At 43.3% G+C, this 14,161-nt stretch overlaps 1 protein-coding gene across 1 annotated transcript; it reads right to left on the minus strand.

The window, feature by feature from the left end:
* Positions 1–30: 30 nt before the first annotated feature.
* On the minus strand, positions 31–13,514 carry tmem120a (transmembrane protein 120A). Its single transcript, XM_035434486.1, has 12 exons — positions 13,315–13,514; positions 12,152–12,270; positions 11,427–11,543; positions 9,600–9,659; positions 9,038–9,133; positions 7,763–7,852; positions 7,268–7,333; positions 5,627–5,688; positions 4,788–4,880; positions 4,099–4,163; positions 3,130–3,198; positions 31–2,002 (listed from the first exon to the last, which is right to left on the minus strand). The coding sequence occupies exons 1-12, from the start codon at positions 13,390–13,392 to the stop codon at positions 1,889–1,891; spliced, it is 1,029 nt and encodes a 342-aa protein (XP_035290377.1). The 5' UTR covers positions 13,393–13,514; the 3' UTR covers positions 31–1,888.
* Between the last annotated feature and the right edge of the window lie 647 nt (positions 13,515–14,161).

Below are 14,161 nucleotides of genomic sequence, written 5' to 3' on the forward strand. Positions count from 1 at the left end.
TGACTGGAATGAATCGGTTGTTCACCAATGTCCGTAAGGCATAAAAGTTTATTGTTGAGATCGATGCCCCGAATTTGTGTAAGGGGTAGACAATAACAATAATACATATAACAAATCCCTTCAAATGTTTATTTGAAAGAAGAACTAAAGCCAACTTGCTCTTAGGAGACATTAAATGTGGGTAGTACGTAAATTAACAGTTTTGACAAGCCCAATTCGTTAACAGCAACTGGATGAAGAACCAGCAAAGACACTACGTTGCAAAGACAAGACTAGGGTGGAGAACATTGTGTAGAACACCGATGTGATTGTCTACAAAAGGGGTCCCCAGACCTGGTCCTGGATACGAACGGGTCTGCTGGTTTTTTGTTGTTGCTCAGCGCTTAATTGATAAATTAAAGCGATTTATTAAGCAGAGAACTCACATTACTTAGTCTCTTTGGTTTGAACCTGATTTTAAGGCGAAAAACCTTAACGCATTGGCTTTTGTTTTATGGAGGAGGTCTTCTGAAACTCCCCGTTCGTCTTACGTCACTCATCTGAGGCAGTGGTATCTCTCAGACACGCTCCCAGGGTAGATTACCTCTAGAAGTTCTTGTGTCTGTCTACTCTGAATTGTAAAAAAACTGCATTTGGGAATTTGACCTCCAGAATATTTTAATGGTAGACATCTTGGTTCCAACAGATCAGCTGTACACCAGTACAAGCTGACTGTGCCTTTGACTATTTAATATTGTGCATCACAGGCACATTTTAGTGTTTTATTAGCTGTCTTTCCAGCTGAGTATCACAGGCCCATTGTAAGAGAGGCCATGGTCTCTCTGGTGTAATAAAAGTTCATAAAAAATTATAATATTATTTAAAAAAATTAAAAATCCAACAGACCCAGCAGCTCTCCATAGGCATGGTGGGGACCCCTGGTCCAAAATGTCTGATTAAATCGTACCCTTCACAGGCCTGAATAAACCTGACAAATTCTCACGTGATGACAGGTCACATGATTTTTACTGTGCAGAATGCGCAGTGGCATTTTGATATGTTGAAATAAACACATCATGATTATAGAACATACCCACAACTTCACTTTCATAATTTTATCACTCAACAAGCCAGCCATACCTCTGACATAAACTTGCCATTAATAAATAACATGTATTGATTTTTTTTTTACCCCACACTCTAGTTCAAAATGTCTACTTTTGCATAATCTTGTAATAATCTCTGTAATAACATAACTGTGTAATTGTGTGATGTGGCTGATCCAACATTCACTGCCCCATACACAGCTATCAAACACATCAAGACATCAAAACACACGCAAGTACGTCAAAGTATTCTGTAGCGGTTCAGTGTACAATTTCAGCTTCCATATCGGAATATGCAGAGTGCTAATTTATATGAGGAGTGCTGCAGTGGCATGAATTCACCCAGTGTTTTTAGAAAGAGCATGAGCTGTACTGTCCCCTTACCTTTGACTCACACATAAAACTACAAAACTGCAGTGCCTGGCACTATCTGTGGCTTGGATAACGGAGTGAGTAGAAAGATCCCTTTTGTTGTATGGATATGAAAGTGAAAAACGCGTTCAATCAAAATTTAAAAATCCCGTAGTCCTGTGGACACGATCACGTTGCTATACGCAGCAGGTTACTTCTTGTTCCAAGTTGAAACAAAAATATACAGATTATTCAAAAGCAATAAACAAAAAAAAAACAATAATAACAACGTTGGCGCGACAGTGATGCGCGGACTGTTCATGCAATGGTTTCTCAAACGTCTGAACAAAAATCTTGATATATAAAAAAAATACATCGATGAAAACAAAACAACAAGAAACCTGGCTTTTTCAGGGCACTCTGGATCTCCGCTGTGTGCAGATGGCCTCTGCTTACAGGCTCTTGGCCTTCCCCCAGTTGTGCTTGTACTTCTGGTAGACCACAGCCAGCGTGGTGGAGAAGTTCCCCATGAATAACACCAAGAACGTGGCTCCGCACATGAGCACCTGGCACGGGAGAGAGAGAGAGAGAGAGAGGGTGGGAGGCCGTCACAGTACAGCACTCAACCAAATCTGACGATCGCGACATGTGATTTACCCATACCCAGGTTACCGACACGCACTCTGTCGCATGACGTTGGACATACAGTGATGTTTCAATTAGATATTCAAAGTGACTGTGAAGGGGCTGAAAATAGTTAAAATAACCATAATTTACCACAGGGGGATGCATCCACTACACATCCACCAAATATGTATTCAAAGTAATGTCAATAGCTATAATAACACACATTTCAAGTCCGACATAAAATCTGTTGAAAAAAACCTGAGGATTGTATCGGTGCGGTCGAGACCCCGCTTGCCCCCTCAATTCTTCCCAAAACGTACCACTCAAGAGTAAACAAGTACACCTGGCCACATGTATCTATGGAGAATGGCAGAGGGCTTCGTGCATATATGTATGAGCCAGAAGAGGAGCCCCAGGTTTATTGGCCAAGCCAAGAAGTCTGGATATAATTTAGAAAGCTAAATGGGCGCACAACATTTGTTGAGAGTAAAATTCTTTGTATCATCTCAGACAGTGACTGCTTGTGTTTACTGACACAATGAGCTGAGCATTAATACTTTATTATGACGAAAAAACTTATTTTTCAAGTGTATTGATGTGTGTTGTTTTGCACTCATGCATTTTCTATACAGCCAGTGGTGTCGCCCAGTCAAGACGCATTCTAATGGATTCTTCCCCATGCAAGCAATCGATTTGGAATCGAGCACACTACGTGATCCCTCGATCTGTGAAATAATTGAAAATCGCCATCCCTAAATAGGATACTGGACCTTTGGGTACAATCGTTACATTTTACAATTTAGGGTTGTGGCAGACACTCAAATCCAAATAGACATAAAACAGCGTTCAATTTTTTATGTACAATCCAGCTGAACATATGATGAAGCAATTCAGGTTCAGCCATTCACTTTGCTTAAGGGTACAGTGGCAGAGCCACACCTGGTAACTGAACCTTGCAGTTACAAGAACAGTAATAGGGGAAAGAGCGACTGAAACAGAGACGTGTGAGGAGGCGGGGGATGTGCGAGGGTGGGGGGGGGGACAGGTGTGGGAGAGACGCACTGACCTGCCACTCTTTGCATTCTGGTAGCTGAGACATCCTGAAGAGAGTCACGCCATTGTATAGCTGCCAGAACTGCAACACACACACACACATGCACACACACACACACACACACACACACACACAATGGGTCACACTGACATAAGGACCTAGGACTGGTACTGTGAGGAAAATCAAGCACCTGGCTGCACACTGTATTGACCAAGCATTTATACATCCTCCTTCTTCACGCTACTGACTTGGTGAGTGCTGCCATGTGCAGCCAAACACTTAGCATGGGGTTCACATTCCAGTATTCATTGTATTTAGTCAGTGCCATGGCCCACTCTGACCAGGTGCATACTGGTAAGTGTAGTCATTATAAAAAATGAGTGGAAGACAGTCACTGCCATTGGCTTGCGGGTGAGTGCTTGCGGAGAGCGCCCCCTGTGGGGGCACGGGTGACACAGCAGTGACACGAGAGCATTACTGGTTACAAAAGAGGAAAGGGCAAAAACGTGGGAAATCTCAACAAAAAAAATGTTTTAAAAATCTCAGACAGCATGACTTCGGTGAGACGTGGTGCAGTCCATAGGGAGAGTATTCTCCAGCCGTATGAGAGTGCCCCCTGCCCCCCGCCCCCCTCCCCCCATGTGGACAGGGTTTCAACCCCCCCCCCCATGGATCCTTCTGAGCTTTGATCCCTTGGCTAACTGTTACCCTCCCTGCATTAATCCTGCATGAGTCAAGTGAAAGATACAAAAGGAGGGCTGGCTGTTTGCTCTCCTTTTAAGAAAAAAAAAAAAGTAAAGCATGACTCGGCAAAGGCCAAAGAAAACGCACTGCTTCCTAAGAACGCGGGCGTAAGATTTGGCCTGACTCAGCGGACTGAGAGAAAACAAGAATGGAGAAAGCAGAACTGGGGTGGGGGGGGGGGGGGGTGGGGGGGGGGTGGGGGGGTTGTGGGGGTGGGGCGGGGGCGGTGCTACTCACATGACCGAAGAAGAGGAAGGGCAGTAGAAATGTCAGGCCCCGCCACATCCAGGACTGAAAGCCCTCTGGGGGAAAAGGCGACACGGGTCACATGTTAGCGCGGGCATCGGTCCACCTGGGCACAAGGGCACCGCCACCCGCCAGCGCAAACAGCATGCCCCGGCCCGCTGCCCCCCCCCCCCGGCCCGCTGCCCCCCCCGGCCCGCTGACACCCCCGGGCAGCGTCAGGCCGCAGGGCTACGGGAGGTCAGTGCACTCTCGCCGAACACAGGCAACTTCAGGACAGACGGTTTAGCAAATACTTACAAGGGGGAGCCGGAATGCCTCCAATAAAAATGGAGCAGAAAACACAGGAATTGAGAAAGGCTTAAGGGTCCAGGGTTGGGTTAAGGGCGGCTGAATTTCAGTTCATTCAATTTAAGAAAGTGGACTGAATTTAAACTGATTCGTTGGAAAATCCCCATAGAATATTATGAGAATTCTTCACAATTCACTGACTGAATTTCCATTAGTGTAAGCGGGTCATCTATAAATATAATACAGAGGGCTCAGCACGTAATATGGGGTTAAATATTTGGGTCAGGAATTAATGTAAGTAAATAAATGAACTTCATTTCTATTTATTCGTTTTATTTTATTTTTGTTATATGTACACCCAAGGGTCACACCCAAGACTTTGGGTTACTCACCAACTGTCAGGTCCATGTTGTGTCTTTCTCCTAGTGCTCGAAGCCTATACAGACAGCCACTCTGATAATAGTACTGGAGAAACTGAACAAAGCCTGGATTTCACACACACACGCACACATACGCACACACATGCACACACACACACACACACACACACACACACACACACACACACACACACAGACACAGACACACACCACACAAATCCACAGCATAAAAAAAGCATAACAGATTTTTGTAATGTTCTTTTCAAACAGCCACTTTTATCATACTTGTAAAAAGAGGTACCTAGCACAATAATCGCAACTACTTTCTTGCCGAATTCTGAAGAGAATTTTCATGTGAACCTTTGGCCATAGCAACAGTTGATAGTAATATGAGCTGGCACCAGCACAGGAACTGTTGACACAGTAGTAATAGGAACAGGAGTGAACTTTGATCATGTAATGTGGCACATATAAAAATCACTCAATATTTTACAGACATTGTACTGTGCCAAAAAAAGGAAGGCAATGCCATGGCAAAGCAACTATAACGGCAGCAAAGAGGAAAATTAAACACCACAGCTCTTTTACATACATAGCTCCCGTTGAGTGTCAGTGCATTAAGAGGCCACTCTCTATTTTGCTTAAAATGAGTGACGACGGTCATGCTACTATTACTACTACTTATAATTTATGATACAAGCTAATCACATGAGCCTACTGCACCAACCAACGCAACATTTAAGAGTAGCACATTTGAATAAAATTACAAGTTATACAGACATACAGTATATACACTGACATGAATCATGGGTCTTTCCCAAAGAGAAATGATTCCTTTTTACTGCACTTACTTTGGTATAAGTAGTATGTGAGGAACTGGTTCCTGAACATCTGGTAGAGTTTGCCTTCAGGCCTGTAGGACAGTGAGACCACACGGGTTGTGAGCATAACAGAGTGCAAGGAACCTCATAACTGTGACCGCCAATGGTCTGGTGCACACCACATTAGTTTGGGGTTCACTGAGGGGGGGGTGAGGGGAAGTGCTGCATCTGCCTGTCGGGCCTGTCCCAAGACGAGACACCAACCACACCCTCGGGTGCCTACGAAGTTTCCTCTCAATAAATAACCAAGCACCAAAAGAAGCTGAACTCTGTACAACAAGAACTTTAACCATGCAAGTAAGTCCCTTACTGGAACAAAGGGCTGAGGTTTCACGGCTGGGTAAGAATGCTGCATGGTAGAGACTCTGCAATTAATCCAAGCTTTTCCATCTCTGTTAACTGGGACCATCTCCGTCAGTTTTTCATTAAGCCTTCCAGCTAACGCAAGATTGTAGGCACACGGCCAGGTCATTATCCAAGCAGAGACGGTGATGTCATCTTCCTTTCCGAGCGTCAGAGAACCCGCTCTGAAACAGACTAATCAAGGGCTCTCAATTCTTACCCGAGATGGGCTGTGGTGTGCCTGTTTAAACTCATCAATGTCATAACTGAGTTTACTCAGTGTACTGTATGATGTACTCAGTCAGGTGTATTGTATGATGTACTCAGTCAGGTGTATTGTATGATGTACTCAGTCAGGTGCACTGTATGATGTACTCAGTCAGGTGTATTGTATGATGTACTCAGTCAGGTGCACTGTATGATGTACACAGTCAGGTGTATTGTATGATGTACTCAGTCAGGTGCACTGTATGATGTATTGAGTTAGGTGTATTGTATGATGTACTCAGTCAGGCGTATTGTATGATGTACTCAGTCAGGTGTACTGTATGATGTATTCAGCCAGGTGTATTGTATGATGTACTCAGTCAGGTGTATTGTATGATGTACTCAGTCAGGTGTACTGTATGATATACTCAGTCAGGTGCACTGTATGATGTACTCAGTCAGGTGCACTGTATGATGTACTCAGTCAGGTGTATTTTATGATGTACTCAGTCAGGTGTACTGTATGATATACTCAGTCAGGTGTACTGTATGATGTATTGAGTCAGGTGTACTGTATGATATACTCAGCCAGGTGTATTGTATGATGTATTCACAGCCAGGTGTATTGTATGATGTACTCAGTCAGGTGCACTGTATGATGTACTCAGTCAGGTGTATTGTATGATGTACTCAGTCAGGTGTATTGTATGATGTACTCAGTCAGGTGTACTCTATGATGTACTCAGTCAGGTGTACTGTATGATATACTCAGTCAGGTGTATTGTATGATGTACTCAGTCAGGTGTACTCTATGATGTACTCAGTCAGGTGTATTGTATGATGTACTCAGTCAGGCGTATCGCATAAATGAGAAACAAAATGTCGATGAGAGACAAGGAAATCAGTGACACTCCAGAGAGAGGGCTATTGAGGTTCCTTTGTCATTGGCCAGCCACGTGAGTAATTTGATGTCTGGCTGAAATTTGGCAGCCATGACATGTTCTCGTGCCTTCGTTCTAAGCAGGGCCCAGTGATGTCACAATGCTGGAAAAGAGCACTCACCAGGTCAGCATGACTCCAGACAGGAATGTAAAGATATAGTGATGGGCCACCCACCAGCCCTTTATCCTGGAACCAGAGACAGGACAAAAAGAGAGGGCTCAGCTTAAAATGGCTGTCTCTAATTAATCTACACAGCAACACATAAACCCTCTGAATAGAAGGTGTTCTGGAATGTTTTTTTTTCAAAAGTGTTCCAGAACTCCATTGTTTGCAGTTACCAGTAGTAATTGTGACATCAGCACTAGAACGTTCCGTTCTAAATTCAATTCGGAATGTTCAGTTCAGTTCAGTTCCAACATTCTAATTGCATACTTGTGATCTTACACCTTAAAACGGTTGAACGGAGTTCACACCATACATCAGCACATCAACGCTAGCGCCATTCATTTGTCACATTCAGAAAAGAAAAGAAATCCGTTAAAGGCGTACCACCCTAGTCACGCGTAACATCAGAGGCGAGTCCTGCATTTGCCCCACGGAGGGGGACGGACTCACCTGGAGCCGTTGTTGATGAGGATGCTCTCCCGGATCGTCAGCGTGCAGTAGTACCACACCAGCAGGAAGTTAAAAAGCGCGTCCACGGCCCTGACAACAACGCAGCACACAGGAGAGTGAAGAGCTCAGTGTGTTCGACCTGGGTTTACAGATCCTCAGTGCAGTGGCCTTACTTTGAAGGGATGCTAATAAATGATTTTAAAGTTGTTTCAGCTTGTATTCTGCCTCGCACGTTTTAAGTTACAGGCATTTCTATAACTGATTTTACCGAATCTTGTTATGCGTACTTTTGAACAAAATTAGACAAAATATATCATTACCGTAATTAAGAACAAACAATTCATAACAAGCTAATGATCAATTTTGCTCTACAAAGGGCAGCTGGATTGTTCAAGTCTTGAAAGATGCTCTAGAATTATGATGTCACTTAGTCACTGCCCACCTTCCACCGTAGTCTGAAGATGCATCTCTTCAGACTGTACCCGGACTAACTATCACTACTCTGCAGGGCACTCCCAAAATAGGATCACTCTTATCACTTGTATTCCTGTAGCACTTCCATGTTACCTCCATCCAGCACTTATATTGCACTTGTATCGCTATCCTGATGTTGTAGCTCGCTGTCTTGCCTCCAAGTTTGACTTAACATTACTCTCCGACCTAGCCTATGCTTACTGTGTGAACTGGACTTAACGTGTTCACTGCTATGAATAACTGTTACATGAGTATTGTACCTTATTGGACCTGTGTGTTGTAGTTGTTCCAGTGACCTTTGGTATGCACGTATTATTGTATGTCACTTTGGATAAAAGTGTCTGCCATATAAATGTAATGTAATGATGTCACTACTGATCAGAATCCAAATCAAGGGTGGGCAATTCCAGTCCTGGAGGGTCAGTGTGTGTTTTCAGGTTTTTGTTTCCATCAGCTACCCAGGCAAAATTAGCTAACTGGTTGTGCACACCAATACTCGTAGATTCACTCGTAGATTACATCACAGTAAAACGTTTCATATAGGAACACAAGAACAGCTCTCACCCATGCACTTACCAAGAACTGCAGCCAAAATCTCAGACGGTGCAAATGTTAGAGGCTAATTAAGTAATTCAGGCCAGAAGTTGGCCCTAGTTTCTCATCTCTGGTCCAAATCCTACCCTCTTGCCACATCCCCACCCAATCTTATAGATACCAGGAACCACAAAAATAAAAAAAACTATGACAAGTGCTCAAGAGAATAGATTCTCTCAGCTCACTCTCGTGCCTGATTGGTCCTACCTGTAGGTGACCAGAAATCGACAGGAGAAGGAGGACAGCAGGAGCAGAATGGTGAGACACAGCTTGAACTTCTCGTACTCGTCTTTGTAGGCAAACCTGGAGGGCAGAGGAATTTAAAAAAAGATTCAAAATGTTCTGCTGGAGGGACTCAGCTTTATTCTCAATAGTCTTGTTAGTCCTCCAAATGCTATTTTACAGTGCTGAGTACAGAATGATTTAACATGATTTACCATTTACCAACCTGGACCCAAAAAAGAGAATCAAGTTTCCTCTGCAATTTAGGTGGTGTTGCTACAGTTCCACCTAGTGGTTAGATTTAGAATTGCAGCTCCTAACCAAAGGAGGCATGTTGCTTAGTTACAAATAAACTCTTAAGCTGCATGCTAAATTGCACACTTCGAAGTTCTTCTGAGGAGTACCAGATTAAGTAGCATCATTACAATCAACTTGAATTCACTAGATATATTTCCAAATAAACAGAAATCATGACATAGCAAAACATAATGTTATGTTATGTTAGCAGAAATCCAGTAAGAGAGAGAGCCAATAACATTACACTTACTTGGCGTGCTTGTTGAGAAGCGTCACGTTCACACTTCCCAGAACGAGACTGAGATACAACCTGAGCAAAGAGTGAGGGACACGACACAAAATGTCAGACCATTCAAAATAACAGCCACAAATCCCCCATACATACTTCTCCAACATCGTGCAATAACACGAACTTGGCTTTAAAAATAAAGTGTGACTAAGTTCATTTTGAAAGTGCCCAGTGGTAAAATGCACTTCCTCCATTATCACATCTGCAGAGTCCCTCTTTCGCAAATCAAAGCCCAAAAGCAAGGTACTGCTGTTCTTACATCATTTTTATACACTTTTTAGTTATGTACACAAATTTATTGTTGCATGCTTAGGTTTTACAGTTGCTATTCAGACTGCTGATCAATCACTGCTCACTGGCTGGTATGAATTTATAGTACTTATATACACTGTTATTGATGCTGTCACTCCCGTAATAGGAATTTATTGCATCTTACCGAGACAGCCCTGTAAATCACCCTGGATAAGAAGATTGTCAGCTAAATAATTAGTCATTACAAACAGATTAATTCAGGGGTGTCCAATCTTATCCGAAAAGGGCCAGTGTGGGTGCAGGTTTTTGTTTTAGCCCAGCACTAAGTCACCTGATTCTTTTTGGACACGCCTGGATTAACGAATATGTACGAACATGCACACCCATTCTGTATTCTCATGTAATGTATTTACATGGCTACGACTTCTAACCGCTAAAATAGATCAAGAGTTGCTTGTCTGATCAGGCTCCACACGCCACAACACATCATCCTGCTGCTCGTAAAAGGCAGCCCAGGTCAGGCAAGAGCAGGCACAGCACAGGCCAGGAGCAAAGCATTCATCCACGCGTACGCTAAACGGCATGTTTAGACCCATCTTGCTGCAGCTGTGATGGTGTGCCAAGCTAAGCAACTGAGCTGAAAGCTGTGAGACCCAGAGAACGTGAGAGAATTTCATCCATAATACTGACACGGGGACCTCTGCCATCTGCTGTACTTCACAGAAATACACAGCATATTTTTTTTTTTGCATGTTTATAATTTATGTCTGCTCACTCCCCCAGGACTTAAAAAAAATACTTTTCCTGCCCTGATGGCGCTTCTTCAAGTACATCTGACAGAACGATGTGGGAGGGGGCTGGATTTCAAAGGGCGGGTCCTGGCATCCAACCCTGACACGTGCAATTTCCAAATTTCCAAGCTCTGGATTGGACCTAGGATGTCAAAAGGCAGGGTTCGACATGAAGCCCCGCCCTCCAGCAGGCTGTAGGCTGATGTGTCACCCCTGTTAACTGCACCAGTGTGAAGAGGACTACAGCTCAGTTGAGTGATCTCCACTATACTGATCTGTGAGCCCAGGAAATATTTACCAGACTACAGGCCACAGAGCAACGCAGGACTACCTCTCACTGATGAGATCTGCAAGCATGTGGCCTTCTGGGACACCGTGGGAGGAACTACTGCAGTGGTAGCCTAGGGAACCATGGACAACTCAAACCCACCCTACCATTGGCTGGGAGTAATAGGGTGTTATGGGTGGTTATGTCCAGCTGTGCACGGCGAGCGTTCGTCCTGACAGCCACACAAGAGCTGTCCACTCCCCAACCTTTACGTGTCAATCAAATCACGAAAACAACGGCTGTTTGCTGGAGAATTCTACAGCCAGTCTGAATTACCCAGGACATCAAGTGAACGATTTCTTAGCAACACATCGGTATGAATTTTTGACCCCTGTGATTGGCTAAGAAGGGCATGGGTGAACAAGGGGGTGTCGCCTCTCAACAACAGAGAAATCCACAGGACCGCAGCAGTCTTACCCATTCTTCTTCGGAAGGAAAGCCTCCATCTCAAAGAAGATGCTTGGCCTTTCCTTCATGGACTCCCGGATTTCTTCTATCGCTTTCAAATCATCTGGATTCACGGCTTGTCCGCACCTGAGACCAACACATTGAAGGCAAATTATGGCAAATTCTGGATTTTTAAACTATAGATCAAATAATGTCTGCACATAGAAAGATGGTGTAATGACTTTAATGTAGATTGTTTAAAATGCTGATGAATCAGGACCTTTCTGTTTATTGTACTTGCATAAGTTAGTGAAGGTGCATGCAACCCTGGTCCTGGAGAGCTGCAAGGTTTGCTGGTTTTTGCTCTCACCAAAAAACCAGAAACCACTTCAGACCAAGACAAAGAAACCAGATGAGTAATGACTGATTAAGTTCTGAATAACAAACAGAAGCCCTGGGGCTCCCCTAGATCAGGACTGCAGACCCCCTCAGTTAACATATAGTCAGATACTGCTGTATACTGATACTGCTTAGAAACAACACCAACAAGAGAGGGGAGGGGGTGATGGCAAAAAAACAAGTAATTCACCATTAATTCTGCAGATATGATGCACCACCACTGTCACCATCACAGAGGTGACATCAATTCCTGATAATTCACCTGTTGTTGGGTACCGTTGTGGTACACTGTAGTGGTACAATGTTTAGAATGAACCACTGAAATGAAAGAGTGCTTCTGCTTGGGGAAAACCTACTCTTTTAGTGATGCAGAGAGGTCCTTTAGTTTCTTCCTCTGCCGAGAGATGGAAGCAGCGCAGCTGTCCTGCAGCTTGGAGACTTCCTCCAACTTCTGTTTGTACAGTCGATGGGTCTCCTGGTGATGAACACACACACACACACACACACACACACACACACACACAGCGAGTGTCAGGGAAAGTTTTTCATAGTCAAAGGTGCAGGTGTGAGCAGATGAAGCCAAAAGCAACCCCAACGATATTCTGTTCCTTCACAGAATATGATCAAACAGAAACTGTGTTGCAATACTGGGTGGCTCCCATATCAATAAGGTTGTTACTGTCCCCATAAACCTGGCAGTTGGTTTATCAAAGATTAATTCACACTGCAATTTCAAGGGCTTGACACCTGAATCTCATGACATTCAACTATTTTATTCGTTACTTAATTCACATCTGCCATTTGTTTGGGGGGAGAAATCGCTATATCTTTCCACGAGAAGAAATCATCCGTTTTACATTTTAATAAGGCTCATTTTCCGGATTTTTAAAAATGTCCTGCATTCGTTAGTCAAATGACAGCAGGACTGACGTATTAAGTTCACTGTCGGACTGGTTATGCACTATGAAGCATGTGGGCTAAACGGTATTCAAATCATTTAATGCAGCTTGAATTTCGAACCATCTGCTTAAGAGCTTTCTTTCAGTCGTCAATGTCCATGGTAAACAAATGTCGCAGGCTAAACTGACATCATTGTTAATTTAGGAGGCTAGTAGACGTTAGGGGCTGAATGGATGGGCTAGAAGCGAGCTAACCTCCGTGAAACATTAGCCATTATTGCTGTCTTACAACCTAATTTAGCTCGAGTTTGTTATCTTGCAATATAATAGTTGACCGTGCGCAAGTGACCGTCGACAATATGGGAATAACCGATTGTCCACAGACTGAAGCGAATGTCAACTGAGAGATCACTGCTTATTAGCTATAGCTAACGTTAGCTAATATTAGATAGCTGATAAATAATGGGTATAGACCGTAGCAGAAAATCACATAACAGTAACGTTAGTTCACATAATCCTGTCTATGTATCTACCGTTAGCCTTGAGTGCAACAGTGAATTTTTACGCAACACACTTTTTGAGTCGGCAGGCAAGGAAGCACAGCGAAAGGCGTGTCTCACCTGGACCTGTTGATAGTCCTTTTCTAAAGTCTCCCACTCCTGAAGACATTCTGCTAACGACGTCGGACTAAATAACATTTTTACCAATTATACCCGTAGTGAACGTTGCTGTCCAATTTGCACGACACTTCCCTCGTAATTCCTATTTTTCGACGACAGCTACTGACGCTATCATCTCCGCAACTCCTCCAACTGTTGCAGCCAATGGGATGGTCACGTACTTGTCTTCAAGTTCTACCCGCCCTCGACGTCGACCAATCATAACGAAGGGAAGATCAACTGGAAGACAGCCTGCTGTATTTTTAGTTCCCTGTCAGCCCAAAGCTGTGTTCATTATTTTCGTCTGTCACACAAATGTCACTCAAGTCTCTGACGTTACATTCTGATAAAAGATCGCAAATGGTTGTAAATATATCTCACCTGACTAGCTGACGTACGTACAAAGCAAGGCCCCATCATTCTTTCCGACACAACTCTAATATGGTGCCATGTAGTAAGCTATTGGCATAGACATCTATCTAGTTCACTTAATGACTATACTTATAAAATCGAGTCATAATATTTATGCATTTACTCATTGTTATATCTAATTAATATTAATAATAAATACTAATTAATTAATAAACTTTGCCCTGCGTTGTATGTACATTCCATTTAAACAGAAAAGAACAAAACCAAAAGCTGCAATATCAATAAAAAATACAAAACCTAATGCATTTAAAAAAGAACACCTGCAGCTGTATAGTCCTTACAAATAGACCAATATAGTCCTTATATGATAACTAATTACATTTAATAAGATTCAGTAATCTTTTGCTCTAAGGAATAGTGGCCTTAGACTGTTCCT

The sequence above is a fragment of the Anguilla anguilla genome, chromosome 9, assembly GCF_013347855.1.
Source record: "Anguilla anguilla isolate fAngAng1 chromosome 9, fAngAng1.pri, whole genome shotgun sequence".
Classification (NCBI taxonomy): domain Eukaryota; kingdom Metazoa; phylum Chordata; class Actinopteri; order Anguilliformes; family Anguillidae; genus Anguilla; species Anguilla anguilla.

Coding starts and splice junctions, on each gene's coding strand:
- tmem120a (XM_035434486.1), bottom strand. CDS start 13,392: ATGTTATTTAGTCCGACGTCGTTAGCAGAATGTCTTCAGGAGTGGGAG. Junction 7,334..7,762: donor CTCATCAACAACGGCTCCAG/GTGAGTCCGTCC, acceptor CTCTGGTTCCAG/GATAAAGGGCTGGTGGGTGG. Junction 5,689..7,267: donor TCTGGAGTCATGCTGACCTG/GTGAGTGCTCTT, acceptor ACTGTCCTACAG/GCCTGAAGGCAAACTCTACC.